This window comes from Delphinus delphis, chromosome 1, assembly GCF_949987515.2.
Source record: "Delphinus delphis chromosome 1, mDelDel1.2, whole genome shotgun sequence".
In the NCBI taxonomy this organism is placed as follows: domain Eukaryota; kingdom Metazoa; phylum Chordata; class Mammalia; order Artiodactyla; family Delphinidae; genus Delphinus; species Delphinus delphis.
In genome coordinates, this window is record NC_082683.1 from 45,440,805 (window position 1) to 45,455,594 (window position 14,790).

Genomic DNA, 14,790 nt, shown 5'->3' on the forward strand with positions numbered 1-14,790 from the left:
TCTTTTTTTTTTTTTTTTTTGGTAGGGGGCACCAGACTGTGCGGCATATGTGGGATCTTAGTTCCCTGACCAGGGATTGAACCCATGCCCCCTGCGGTGGAAGCATGGAGTCCTAAACACTGGACCACCAGGGAAGTCCCATCTAAGAGTTTCTTTATTTCTCCTTCACCCCTGAAGAATAACTTTGCCAGTTATAGAATTTGTGGTTGACAGTTCTTTTTTTTCGGCACTTAAAAAATGTGTACCACTTCTTTCTGGCCTCCATGGCTTCAGATGAGAAGATTGCTGTGATTTGAATTGGTGTTCTCCTATAGGTAATTCTCTCTGGTTGCTTTTAAGATTTTTTTTTCATTGCCTTTAGTTTTCAGAAGTTTACTCATGATGTATTTTGGTATGGATTTCTTTTTTTTCTTTTAATTTAATTAATTAATTTTATTTATGGCTGCGTTGGGTCTTCGTTGCTACACACGGTCTTTCTTTAGTTGTGGTGAGTGGGGGCTACGCTTCGTTGCGGTGCATGGGCTTCTCATTGTGGTGGCTTCTTTTGTTGCAGAGCATGGGCTGTAGGTGTGTGGGCTTCAGTAGTTGTGGCACACGGGCTCAGTAGTTGTGGCTCGCGGCCTTAGTTGCTCCGTGGCATGTGGGATCTTCCTGGACCAGGGCTCGAACCCGTGTCCCCTGCATTGGCAGGTGGATTCTTAACTGCTGCACCACCAGTGAAGGCCTGTTTGCCCATTTTTAAATTGGGTTGTTTGTCTTTTTGTTGTTAAGTTGTAAGAGTGCTTTATATGTTCTAGATATTTGACTCTTAACAGATACATGATTTACAAATATTTTCTTACATCCTATAAGTTGTGTTTTCACTTCCTAATAGTATCTTTTGATGCACAAGTTTTTAATTTTGCCGATGTTCAGTTTACCTATTTTTTCTTCTGTTGCTTATGCTATTGGTGTCATATCTAAGAAATCATTGCCAAATTCAAGGTCATGAAGATTTATGCCTATGTTTTTGCCTATGTATTTATGCCTCTTATATTTAGGTCTTTAATCCATTTTGAGTTAACTTTTGTATCTAGTGTGAAAAGGGTCCAATTTATTCTTTTAGATATTGATTTCCAGTTGTCCCACCACCATTTGTTGAAGAGACTATTCTTTCCCCACTGAAAGGAGTTGGCATCCTTGTCAAAAATCAATTGACCATAGATGCATGGATGTATTTCTGGACTCTCAGTTCTATTCCATTGGCCTATATGTCTATCCTTTTGCCAGTACCACACTACTGAATGTAATTTTAAAGGAAGATCTTTGTGGCTCAATTTGGAAAATGGTTTATTGGGAGCTGCCCTTACACACAGAGACCCTTGTTGAGAGGGCAATTCGAAGACAGAGCCCCAAAGCAATGGGAGCTGTACTTGGGTTTAGCAGTGGTGATGGAGATATGGGGAGATACTTGGGAGATTTTCTGGAGCCAGAATTAGCAGAACTTGGCCAAATTTGGATTCAGCAAGTGAAGAAGAGAGTAGTCAAGGATAATATTTTTTCTGGCTTGGGTAATGGTGCCAGTTTCTTGCAACGTAGGAGAATAAGAGGGTCTGATATGGAGGAAAGCTGGCATGTCCTGTTTCGGATTCTCTAGGTCTGAGGTACCTCAGTGTCAGGTGTGTGGGCACACATACTCACATGAGTGCCTAACACATTCCAGGCCTATACGACTGATAAACATGTTCTCAAAGAGGAACTGGAAGACCCACTGATAGTTCCTCCTCCGGAGAGCTCCAGAAACCCCTGTTAAGGTCCTGGAAAGGTTCACAGAAGTGGAGGAGAGAGGATGGGAATCGGTCCATGGTTCTGTTGGTCTCTGACTGCACTAGGTGTTTTATGGCCTCCCTCTACTCTCCTTATTTGGGGCCCCAGAGCTTGGGGGCAAAGGCCAATAGGTAGCTGTGCAGTGACCTCCTTTAGCTCTCTTGGGTACCACCCAAGCCCCTTAGCAACCATCACTCTTCCCAGTGTACAACTTCCCTTTGGTGGCGGGTAAGATGTGGGCTACCCCCCACTGTCAGGCAGCTCTGAAGCCTTGCCTGTCTGCTGCAGGGTGGAGGAGGAAGACTGAGAGAACAGGAGAAAGTGGGAGAGATCGCTCTTTTCTCATGGATGAAGGAGGGTCAGCCAGAGCTGGGACATGTGCCTTCCTGCCCAGTGACCAGTATTGTGCATCTGCTGGATCAGAGGGGTAGAAATTATTCTCTTTCACAGGCTAAACCGGTGAGGCCTTACAAAATCCTGCTGACTGCCTCATAGGCTGTACCTGACTCATATTTTTTTCCAGGTTGAAAATGCCTCCCTTTGTTAACTATAGCCTGTGTGTGTGTGTGTGTGTGTGTGTGTGTGTGTGTGTGTGTGTGTGTTTCACGAGGGGGGAATTCGGGTGAGGTGATCCAGGGTTTTTTGGAGCCTGAGGCTTTTTATAATTTGGAGGCTCCTCTTTAAGTAGAAGAAGACAAAACGTGAACACAAAATTAAGGACAGTCCCTTTGGAAAAGAGCTATTGAGCAAGGAGCCTTGATATTTTCAATTTCATTAGCTTCAGGTTAAAATCACCTCTGGTGCTGATGGTAGGTGAACGCTTCCTTCCTCTGAGGCAGATTGCAAAGGTCTGCGTGAACTGCGTGCTTGGGGGTGACGGCAGGTCCCGCTGGGCTCTGAGCACCTTACTGTTCTCTGCCCACAGTGCCTCGCAGAGAGTAGCAGAACAAGTACTAACATTTAGAGAAGACCTTCATGGGCCACGTGGGCTGCATGCCAGACACTGAGACTTCAACTACTCTTGGGTGGCAGGCTTTATGTGCCCCATATTAGAGATGGGCAGGGTGAGAGCCAGAGCGGGAGTGTCTTTTCCCCAGATTTACTAACACTACTAAGAGGATGAGCTGAGATTTGAACCCAGGACTACATGACTCCAGATCTATGTTTTTCCAAAGCCAAGCCATAAACATGCACAGCAAAATTTATGGGATGAGTAAATGACTTAGTGAATAAGTTAGTGCATAAATGAATAATAAATGAATACGTGTTGAAATGAACTAGTGACAGAAAGGATGAATGAATGAAGAGATAAAAAGATGAAATAACAAGCTCACTTATTGAAAATTCACTGTGTGCCAGGTGCTGTGCTAGATTCTTATGGGTCTTCTTGTCTAGTGAGGAAACCAGATATCGTGTGCCAAGAAAGGGGACGTGGATAAGATGCCCTGGGAACTTATAAGTGGACCTCACCTGTCTGGGGGACCTGGAAGGCTCATAACATATAAGCTGAAATCTGAAGGGGTGAAGCTGTGGGTGTTAGTCAGGGAATGCGGCTGGAGAAGGGGGTGCCCAACCTATGGAGGGCCAGAGTTAACCTGGGAGCTTGGCTCTTCAGAGAAACTCAAAGGAGCTGAGGGATGTTGGAATGAAGAGGTGGGTATAGAGGGAGTATGGAGGGGCAAGAAGGGAGAAAAGGGAGTTGGGGCCAGACACAGAAGGGCCTTTTAGGTCCTGCTAAGGATTGGGGATGCTGTCCTGAAGACAATGGGAAGCCATTGAGGGTAGGAAGTCAGGTGGCATAAAGAGGTGGTCTTGGCTGCCCTGAGGGCCAGTGGGGTGGGTCATCTTCCTCCCCTTGACCTCCACTTCCTTAAGTATATAATGCAGTAGTCATACCTAACTTCTGGGACCGTGTGTGTGTGTGCAGGGAGATTTTGTTAGCAGATGTGCATGCCTGGACTTTAGACTTTGCTCAGTAAGTGTTGGAAAAGCCACTCTTGCCTGACTTGCTCTCCTTTTGCATCTCCTCCCAGGGACCAACTCCTGCTTAAGAACACCATGCATGCAGGTGAGCTGTCCCTACAATTCCCGTAGGAAGGGTGGCCCAGGTATGGGGGCAGGATAGAGTGGGAGGATTGGGGAGTTCACCCAGCAGTCAGATTGCTGGGCTGAGACAGGCTCTGTTTTGGTTGATTGCCCCAGGTGCCTGCCGCACCCAGAGCAAACTGCTAAGGGCCGTGGGCAGCTCTGTCAAGGCTGCTTTGGGAATCTAGAACCACAGTCATTCACAGAATAGTTCTAGGAACTTAGGGGTTGGCTGGAAGTAGGGTAAGTAAGGAGGCTCCCCCTTCCCTTTTTCTGCCTTAAGGGGGATCCTCATTGGTCTAGTATTTGTGGACTTCTTATTGTGGACCTGGCATTGTGTTAGGTGCTGGGGACGCCCCTGGCACTAAGATGTGCATAGTTCTCTCCAGTGGGGAGCTCATCTCTAGCAGGGGCTGGACCACTAAACAAGTCATTGGAATAAAGTGCCATGAATCATTTGCTCAGAAGAGTGGGATCGGCAAGGACAGTAGGAGGAGGTTCCAGGACAAGGCAATTGCATGTAAGGGCCGTGAGCTGCAAGGGAGCAGGGTGTGGTCAAAGAAGGGAACACAGGCGAGAGCTGTGCAGGACGGGACTGGACAGGTGGGCTGGACGTGGTCATGAAGGACCTCGTAAGTCACCCCAGGGACTTCATGCTAAGGACGGTGGGGAGCCATGGAAGGTTTTCAACAGGTGAGGCTCAATTTGCCTTTCTCCCTCTCAGGAGCTCAACAGTAGGCTATTGGACAGAAGGGAGCAGTGGCATTGAGAGACCTCCAGACCAGGCATGGCCATGAATCCAGGGGCTAGTCTGGTCCTCCGTGAAGACACAAAGATGATACCCACTCTCAACTCCACTGAGGCCCCTGTTTTAGGCTCTGACACCATCTCTGGGCCCAACCTAGATACGGAACTTGTTCCTGTCTTGAATCCACCCCTGGGTCCTGGCTTGGTTCTTGTTCCAGACCTTAATCCAACTCTGAGTCCTGTCTCGGAGGAAGCCCCTGGCCTGGCATCTGATAACACCCCCAGACCTGATGACAGCAGGGCCGCAACTCCAGCCTGCCTCCAGATCACCACTGCCCACTCTGGTGAAGCCTTGGGTTTGGATTCCAATCACATCTCAACAGCTGACTCACAGGGGGCCCTAAGTCCAGCCTCAAACCTCGTTCTGAGCCCTGGCTCTACGGAAGCCCAGGGTCTGAGTTTGGGGAACCGCTCTGGGCCAGATTCTGAGGAGGCCTTCAGCTCCCTCCCAAGCAAGAGTTTTGTTTTGGGTCAGAGTAACTCCAGTCCTTCCAGGCCTGAATCAAACCCATTTAAAAGGCCTTATTCAAAAGAAACCCTTGTTCTGGGCCAAAGCATCTCCAGGCCAGGCTCAAAAGCTCTCCTTATTCCAGCCCCAAACTCTTCTCTGGATCCTGATTCCAATAAGCTGCTCAGTGTGGGCTCAGGAAACATCTCCAAGCTGGACCTGAATGCAGCTCCAAGTTCTCCTGGGTCTCTAATGCCAGACATGAACGAGACCACCACTTTGGTTTCACATAACATCTCTGGATTTGTTTCAGAAAGAACCTTTGGTGCAGCCTGGAACACGAGTTCCAAGGGAACCATCAACATGACTTCAAATGACAATCCCAAGTCTGATTTGAACATGACCATCACTCAGGCCTCATGCTTGACCCGGTTTCCTGGTCCCAGCGGGGCTATCAGCCTGCACTCCAGCACCCAGGGACCCAACTCCACCCCTTCTCCACCCTCATGCATGACCCCGATCCTGGGCTCCAATGAGACTCTGAGCCTGGTATCCAGCCTCACCTTCAGTGACACCTCCACCCTGACACTGAGCAGCCAGCAGGACTGTTCCGAGGACAAGAGCATCCACACAGCGCCCATAGAGGGGAATCCGGGGAGCTGGAGCAAGATGACTAGTGTCGAGGTGGGCCAGTTCCCACTGGGGTTCCCCCCCAGTGACACCATGAACAAGGACTCCACAGCCTTCCAGAGCATCCCTCAGGGTGAGTAAGGCCAGAGCGCCAGCCTCAGAGAGGACACTGACCTGGAAGAACCCTATTCAGACTTGTAGGGCAGGGAGGGGAGAGGAGAGGGGAAAGGAAGGGAAGAGCATGCAACGGATAACATGCAATATATTAACTATACGTGAGAAGGGGACAGCATGCAATGAATAACATGCAATATATTAATTATACATGAGAGATCTAGTGCTTGCTGTGTGATTTGGGACAAGTTACTTAATCTCTCTGAGTTTCAATTTTCTTAACTGTAATATAATATCTCCATATAATCATACTTTCATTCTGTCCAAATTACAAGTCAACTAACTAACTATACCTTCCTTTCCTTATTAAGAAATTTCAGGTCTGTCTTCTCAAGTCAAAGTTTGAACAGTGGAGCAGGCAGGCTTGAGTTTTTGAGGTCCCCACCTAAGTGAAGCCTTGGGGTCCAATCTGGAACCTGTGGCTCACTTCTGATGTGCAAGAGTTCTGTAAAGGAATCCCCCACCAGTTTTTGATGTTGTGAAGATCTTCTCCCTCTTATTTATATCTCCAAATATTTTTGTTTGTTCATGCACCAATACCATATTGCAATTAAAAAAAATTCACCATGGGTTTCCCTGGTGGCGCAGTGGTTGAGAGTCCGCCTGCTGATGCAGGGGACACGGGTTTGTGCCCTGGTCCGGGAAGATCCCACGTGCCGCGGAGTGGCTGGGCCCATGAGCCATGGCCGCTGAATCTGTGTGTCTGGAGCCTGTGCTCCGCAATGGGAGAGGCCACAGCAGTGAGAGGCCCGCGTACTGCAAAAAAAAAAAAAAAAAAAAAAAAAAAAAAAAATTTACCATGGCTTTGCAAGTATGCATTCATATCTGATAGGGTGAAAACCCCTCTTTAAAGTTCTCAAAACTATTCTGAGGACAACAGCATCCACACCATGCCCTGGAGGCTATTTGAACGCCCTCATTCTTCTATATACATTTTAAAATGCATTTGTCTAGGTCCTCAAAAAATCTTTCTGGCATTTTTATTGGAATGTTATTAATCTATCCATCTATTGGAGTTTTACTTTATTTTTTTATTTTTTAAGCAAAAATTTTTTAAATTAATTTTTGACTGCCCTGGGTCTCCGTTGCTGCACGTGGGCTTTCTCTAGTTGTGGCGAGTGGGGGCTACTCTTCATTGCGGTCTGTGGGCTTCTCATTGCGGTGGCTTCTCTTGTTGCGGAGCACGGGCTCTAGGTGCACAGGCTCAGTAGTTGTGGCTTGCGGGCTTTAGAGCACAGGCTCAGTAGTTGTGGTGCATGGGCTTAGTTGCTCCGCGGCATGTGGGATCTTCCCAGACCAGGGCTCGAACCCATGTCCCCTGCATTGGCAGGTGGATTCTTAACCACTGCGCTACCAGGGAAGTCCCAAGTTTTACTTTATATGGGGTATATCCTTTACTAGAATTTTAAAAATTCTCCATAAGAGACTAGTGCATTTTTGGATAGGTTAATTCTTAGGTACTTTACAGTTCTTATTGCTACCATGAATCATACCTTATTTTCTAATACAATTCTTATTTTGTACTGATGATACTGATGATGTAGAGGAGTTTTGTTTACACAAGTTGGTCTTTTTGTTTAAACAGCTTTATTGAGATAAAACTTACATATCATAAAAGTCACTCAAAGTGTACAATTTAATGGTTTTAAAATATACATAGAATTATGCAACCATCACCACCACAATCAATTTTAGAACATTTTCCAAAGTGGCTGAACTATTTTACATTCCCACCAGCAGTATATGACACTTGTTATTGTTTGTCTGTCTTTTTTTTTTTTAACAAAAAGCTAGGAATCCTTTTGAATTTCTTAAAATTATTTTTATCTTTTATTTTTATACAATTTTAAATGTTACACTCCATTTACAGTTATTACAAACTATTGGCTATATTCTCCATGTTGCACAATACATCCTTGTAGCCTATCTTACACCCAATAGTTTGTACCTCCCACTTGTCTGTCTTTTTGATTATAACCATCTTAGTGGGTATGAAGTATCTCATTGTGGTTTTGATTTGCATTTCCCTGAAGGGTAGTAATATTGAACGACTTTTCATATGCTCTCAGCCACTTCTATATCTTATTTGGATAAATGTCAATTCAAATCCTTTGCCCACTTAAAAAATTGGGCATGTCTTTTTATTATTGAGTTGTAAGTGATCTTTATATATTCTAAATATAAGTTATATCCCTTATCCCCAGATAAGATATATACCTTATCAGATATATAATTTGCCAATATTTTTTAAACTATGGGTTGTCTTTTTACTTTTTTCATGGTGTCCTTTGAAACACAAAAGTTTTAAATTTCAATCATGTCCAGTTTATTTTTTCTTTCATTGTTTGTGCTTTTGGTGTCATATGTAAGAAATTATTACCTAATCCAAGATCATGAAAATTTATGCCTATGTTTTCTTCTAAGAGTTTTATAAGTTTAGTTCTGAAATTTAGGTCTTTGATCCATTTTGAGTTAACTTTTGTATATGGTGTGAAATTGGGGTCCAACTTCATTCCTTTGCATGTGGAGTCCAGTTATTATTGTGATACAATTCACATATTATACAATTTACCCATTTAAAGTGAACAATTCAATGGCTTTTGGTATATTATTAATCTTTTAAAAATTGTAGTAAAATATATATAACATACATATGCCATTTTAAACATTTTTAAAAATAAATTTGTTTATTTTATTTTTGACTGTGCTGGGTGTTTGTTGCCGTGCGTGAGCTTTTCTCTAGTCGTGGCGAGCGGGGGCTACTCTTCGTTGCAGTGTGTGGGCTTCTCATTGCGGTGGCTTCTCTTGTGGAGCACGGGCTCTAGGAGCATGGGCTTCAGTAGTTGTGGCATGCGGGCTCTAGAGCGCAGGCTCAGTAGTTGTGGCGCATGGGCTTTTTTGCTCCGTGGCATGTGGGATCTTCCCGGACCAGGGCTTGAACCTGTGTCCCCTGCATTGGCAGGCAGATTCTTAACCACCGTGCCACCAGGGAAGCCCTTAAACATTCAGTGGCATTAGTCGCACTCACAATATTGTGTAACCATTACCACTATCTATTTCCAAAACTTTTTCATCATCCCAAATAGAAGGTCTCACCATAGGCAATAACTCCCCGTTCCTCTCTCCCCAGTCCCTCGTAAGCGCTAATGTATTTTCTGTCTCTATGAATTTGCCTACTCTAGGTAACTCATGAAATGGAATCATACATTTGTCCTTTTGTACCTGGTTTATTTCACTTAGCATAATGTTCATCCATGTTGTAACATGCATCAGTACTTCATTCCTTTTTATGGTTGGATAATATTCCAATGTATGTACCACATTTTATTTGTCCATGGACAAATATTTGGGTTTTTTCCACTTTTTGGCTCTTATGAATAATGCCGCTATACACGTCAGCACACAAGTATCTGTTTGAACGCTTGCTTTCAATTCCTTTAGGTATATACCTAGGAGTGGAATTGCTGGATCATATGGTAATTCTATGTTTAGCTTTTTGAGGAACAGCCAAATTATTTCCCATATCAGCTGTACAATTTTGCATTCCCTCCAGAAATGTACAAGGGTTCTAAAGTACAAGGGTTCCAATTTCTGCACTACTAATCTCTCCTTGCCAACACTTGTTATTTTCCATTTTTTAGAAAACATTTTTATAATAGCCATCCTAAAGAGTGTGAAGTAGTATTTTATTGTGATTTTAATTTGCATTTCCCTAATGACTGATGATGTTGAGCATTTTAACATGCTTATTTGCCATTTGTATATCTTTTTATGGAGAAATAATTATTCAATCCTTTACCTATTTTCAAATTTGGTTGTTTTTTGTTGTTGAGTTTTAGCTCTTTACACATTCTGGATATTAATTCCTTATCAGATGTACAATTTGTAAATATTGGCACCCATTCTGTGAGTTGTCTTTTCATTCTTTTGACATTGTCCTTTGATGCATAAAAGTGTTTAATTTTGATGAGAACCAATTTGTCTACTTGTCTATTATCTGTTATTTTGGTGTTATGTTCAAGAAATTGTTGCCATATCCAATGTCATGAAGATTTCCCCCTATGTTCTCTTCTAAGAGTTTCATAGTTTTAGCTTTTAAGTTTAGTCTTTAAGTTAATTTTTGTATGTAGTATGAGGTAGGGGTCCAACTTCATTCTTTTGCATGTGGGTACCCAGGTTTTCTAGCATCATGTGTTGAAAAGAGCATCCTTTTTCCACTGAATGGTCTTGAGACTTTTGTCAAAAATCAATTGACCATATATATGAGGGTTTATGTCTATTTTATTCCATTGGTCTTTATGTCTGTCCTATGCCAGTACCACACTGTTTTGATTTCTATAGATTTGTAGTAAGTTTGGAATCAGAAAATATGAGTCTACCAACCTTGTTCTTTTTCAAGATTGTTTTGGCTATTTAGGGTCAATTTTTGTTTTTTAATAGGAGCATTTTGTCCATTTGGATTTTTAAAAACAATGTATTTTCAAACTGTATTTGTCTTTTAAAAACTTTTTCAAGGTGTATAACATATATCAGTAAAATACGTAAAGTGCACTACTAACCTTAAGTGTACAGCTTGATGAATATTTACATACCTATACACACTGGTAACTACCACCCAGATCAAGACACAGATCTTTTCCGGCATCCCAGAACCTTCCCTTGTGATCCTTTCCAATCAATACCCCTTCTTCTGGGGCAGGGTTTCTCAGTCTTGGCACTATTGACATTTTGTGTTAGATAGATCTTTGTCGTGTGAGTGTGGGTGCGTGGGGAGCTGTTCTATGCATTGTAAGATGCATCCCTGGTCTCTGCCCAGTAGATGCTAGTAGTAACATCCCCCCTCACAAGTTGCCCTCAGCTAACAACAGCCATAGAGGGAACAATTCTGATTTGTATCACCATAGACTAGTTTTGCCTGTTTTTGAACTGCTTATCAATAGGATACTACAGTATATACTGTTTTGACTCTGGCTTCTTTAGCCCACCATGATGTCATTTAGATTCATCCACATCGTTGCATGTATCATAGTCGATTCTTTTTATTGTTTTGCAGTATTCCATCTTATGAACATACCACAATTTGTTTATCCATTCTTTGCTGATGGACATTAGGATTTTTTCTACATTTTGGATATTATAAGTAAAGTTACTTTGAACATTTTCGTACATGTCTTTTGGTACACAGATACATTTATTTATCTAGAAGAGGAATTTCTGGGTCATAGCATAAGCATATGTTTAGCTTTAGTAGATATTGCCAATTTTTCAAAAGTGGTTGAATTAATTTACCATCTCACCTGTGAGAGTTCCAACTACTCCATATCCTCACAAACATTTGGTATTGTTAGTTTTCAAAATTTTAGCCATTCTGTTTGGTGTCTAATGATATTTTGGTGTGATTTTAATTTGCATTTTTTGATGACTACTGATGTTAAGCATCTTTTAATATGATTATTGTCAATTTGTATATCCTTTTTTAGAATATATTTATTTATTTTTGGCTGTGTTGGGTCTTAGTTGCTGCGCACAGGCTGTTTGTTGCAGCGTGCAGGCTTCTCTCTAGCTGTAGCACGTGGGCTCCTGAGTGCACGGGCTCTCTAGTTGTGGCATACGGGCTCTCTAGTTGTGGTGCACAGGCTCTCTAGCTATGGCCTGCAACCTCAGTAGTTATGGTGTTCAGGCTTAGTTGCCCTGCAGCATGTGGGATCTTTGTTCCCTGACCAGGGATCAAACCTGCGTCTGCTGCATTGGAAGGCAGATTCTTAACCCCTGGACCACCAGGGAAGTCTCTGTATATCCTTTTTTATGAAGTGCCTGTTCAAGTCTTTTGCTCATTTAAAAAATTTGGGTTGTCTTTTTCTTATAGATTTGTGGAAGTTCTTTGTATTGATATAATCCAAGTATGTGTACCCAAAGGTTGTGAAAATAGTCTCATATTTTCCCCCAGAAGTCTTATTGTTTTTTTGTTCACATTAAATTTATAATGCATCATGTATTAATTTTGGAAAACAGTGTGAGAGAGGGACTTAAGGCTCATTTTCCCCCCATGTGGATATCTAATTGCTCCAGACCATTTATTGAAAAGACCTACTTTCTCCACTGAATTGCAGTGTCACCTTTGAGGTAAGTCAAGTGACTGTATATGCGTAGGTTTATTTCTGGACTCTTTCTGTTCCTTTGTTTGACTATCCTTAACCATTGCCGTAGTTACTGTGTTTTAGAGTAAGTCTTGATATTTATTACTGTAAGTCCTCCAACTTTGTCCTTTCTCAAGATTGTCTATTCTAGGTGATTTACTTTTCCATACAGATTCTAGAAACAGCTTGTCTATTTCCATAAAATATAATAAAAATCTGTTAGATTTTCCTTGGAATTTCATTGAATTTATAAATCAATTTATGTAGCATTGTCTTCTTTATAAACTGTGTTTTCCAACCCATAGTCCATTTATATTTAATGTAATTATGCATAGTTAAAAAAAATTTTTTTAATTTTAAATTGAAGTGTAGTTGATTTACAATTATGGGTAGCTTGATATCTATCATCTTATGTTTGTATTCTTTGTTCTGCTTGCTCTATATTTCTTTTTTACTCCTTTTTTGGTTTTGGGGTTGTTTCTTCCTCCCTCTTTTCTCTGTTACTTGTGGGGAAGTTACTGTTTTAAGTCTTTTAGTGATTCTCTAGAAGTTACAATGTGCGTATTTAATTTATCACAAAGTCCAACTAATCAATGCATTTATCTTCCTCCCAGACAGTTTAAGACTTAGAAGCATGTTAACCCCACTTAATCTCCCCCTCACCACCAATTTATATGCTCTCCTGGTAATGTATATTAATTCTGTCTTTTTCTTAACCCTATAAACATTATTATTATTTTATGTAGTTAATGTTCTTATATTTACCAAAATATTAACCTCTTTTTCTTATTTGCTTGTTGCATCTCAGACCTTCCATCTGGGATTAATTCCCTTTAGAATTTGCTTTAGTGAATTCTGCTGATGGCCGACTCTTTCCATTTTTGTCTGAAAATGCCTCTATTTATCCCTCATTCTTTAAAAAAAATTAAAACAATAAAAACTTGCAGAAAAGTTGAAAGTACAGTATAAAATTTTTTTCTGAATAATTTGATAATAAGTTGCCAAATGATATCCTACCCATCTTGAATTTTAATATGTGTTTCTTACAATAAAAGATAAAAGTTAACCATCAGAATCAGGAAATTAATACTGATACACTGCTACCATCTAATCATCACGCCCCATTCAAATGTCACCAATTGTCCCAGTAATGTTCTTTATTAAAAAAAGATACAGGTCAGAATCATTCATTGTTCTTTTTTGTCTCATCTGTTTTGTTTCCCCCAGCCCTCAGACTTTCCTTGGCTGTCGTGTGCCTGATACACTGGAAGATTACAGGCCAGCTATTTTATAAGATGTGCCTCATTTTGGGTTTATCTGATGTGTCCTCATGATCAGATTCATGTCATCCATCTTTGGCAGGAATAGCACAGACATGATGCTTGGTTTTCCTCATTGCATCCTATCTGGTGGTGTATGATTCTGATTTGCTCCATTACTGGCGATGTTCACTTTGATCTCTTGAGTACAATGGTTGCTGCCAAGGTTTTCCACTGTAAAGTCATTATTTACCCCTTTTTAGTAAATATTATGTAAAAATATTAAGGAGGTACTTTGAAACTATGCAAATATACCATTCCTCATCAAACTTTCAATTTAGTTATTTACTTATTTATATTAGTATGGACTTATGTTTTCCTAGTTTACTCGATGGACCATAATCTGTTGCTACCATCATTTATTGTGATACTCAAACTTTCCCGAGTTTAACCAAGGAATCCCTTTTGAGCAAGCTTTGTATCTCTTTGACGTGTTTCCATACTTCCTTGGGCTCTCTTCCTTGTTTTCTGGTACAAGATGTCTCAGGCTCATCCTGCGCTTTCTCTGCCCAAGTCCTAGAATCAGCCATTTCTCCAAGGAGACTTGTTCCTTTAGTACTTAGAAGCCAAGGTTTGGTGCTAGCTCTATTCACTACTATTGAGGTGTCTCTGCTTCTCACTATTGACTCCATCCTCTGGTAGCCTCTGGTGCCCAAGTTACCCCTGAAGTTCCAGGGTCTCTCTCCTTGGGCTTCCCCTCAGCCCCGCTTAAGTCAAGGGCTCTATTGGCCCTGCTCAGCCAATAGAGCCCATAGCTGGACCAATCACTGTGTCTGGGGGCACAGGACTCTCTTACTGGCCAAGCGTGGGTTCCAGGCCCACCTTTATTCATTTGTTTGTTTATTGACAATATTATATTAGTTTCAGGTGTAAAGTCCACCCTTATTTGAAGAGGGATGATGGGTGTGATTTGCAGCTTCACCTAGCTATATGGAATGAGTAGCCTACATGGAAGACAGAGGCTTTTTCACCAGAAGAAAGATGAGGAACTTTGGGGCTGACAAAATAACATATATCTGCTATAACAAATAAGAGTTTAACTATAGATTGTGATAACAACTGAAAGAAGAGAATAGGATGGTGCACAAGAGGATCACAGTGGGCCTTTCATTAGCCTGAAGGTCAGGGGAGGCCTCTTTGAGGAGTGGCAGGCAAGCAAAGACCTGAAGGGTGGGGCTCTACCTGGGCAAGGGGGTGTGGCAGCGGAGCGGCCCAGGTAGAAGAAACTACCTGTGCAAAGGCCCTGAGGGGGAAGCTTGCTGGGCCTGGAAGGAGGCCAGTGTGGTGGGCGCATGGTGAGTGAGGGGAGAGCAGGGGGAGGTGAGGCTGGGGAGGTGGGCAGGGGAGACTGACCTGGCAGGGCCTTGAAGGCATTAACGAGGAT

General features: G+C 42.1%; 1 protein-coding gene across 1 annotated transcript in view; it reads left to right on the forward strand.

The window, feature by feature from the left end:
- The first annotated feature begins 4,678 nt into the window (after positions 1–4,678).
- The window catches only part of MROH7 (maestro heat like repeat family member 7), a 43,389-nt gene continuing 33,277 nt past the window's right edge, over positions 4,679–14,790 (forward strand). The window contains exon 1 of the mRNA XM_060005341.1: positions 4,679–5,909. Within this exon, the coding sequence (XP_059861324.1) occupies positions 4,679–5,909 (1,231 nt within the window). The remainder of the gene's footprint in view (positions 5,910–14,790) is intronic.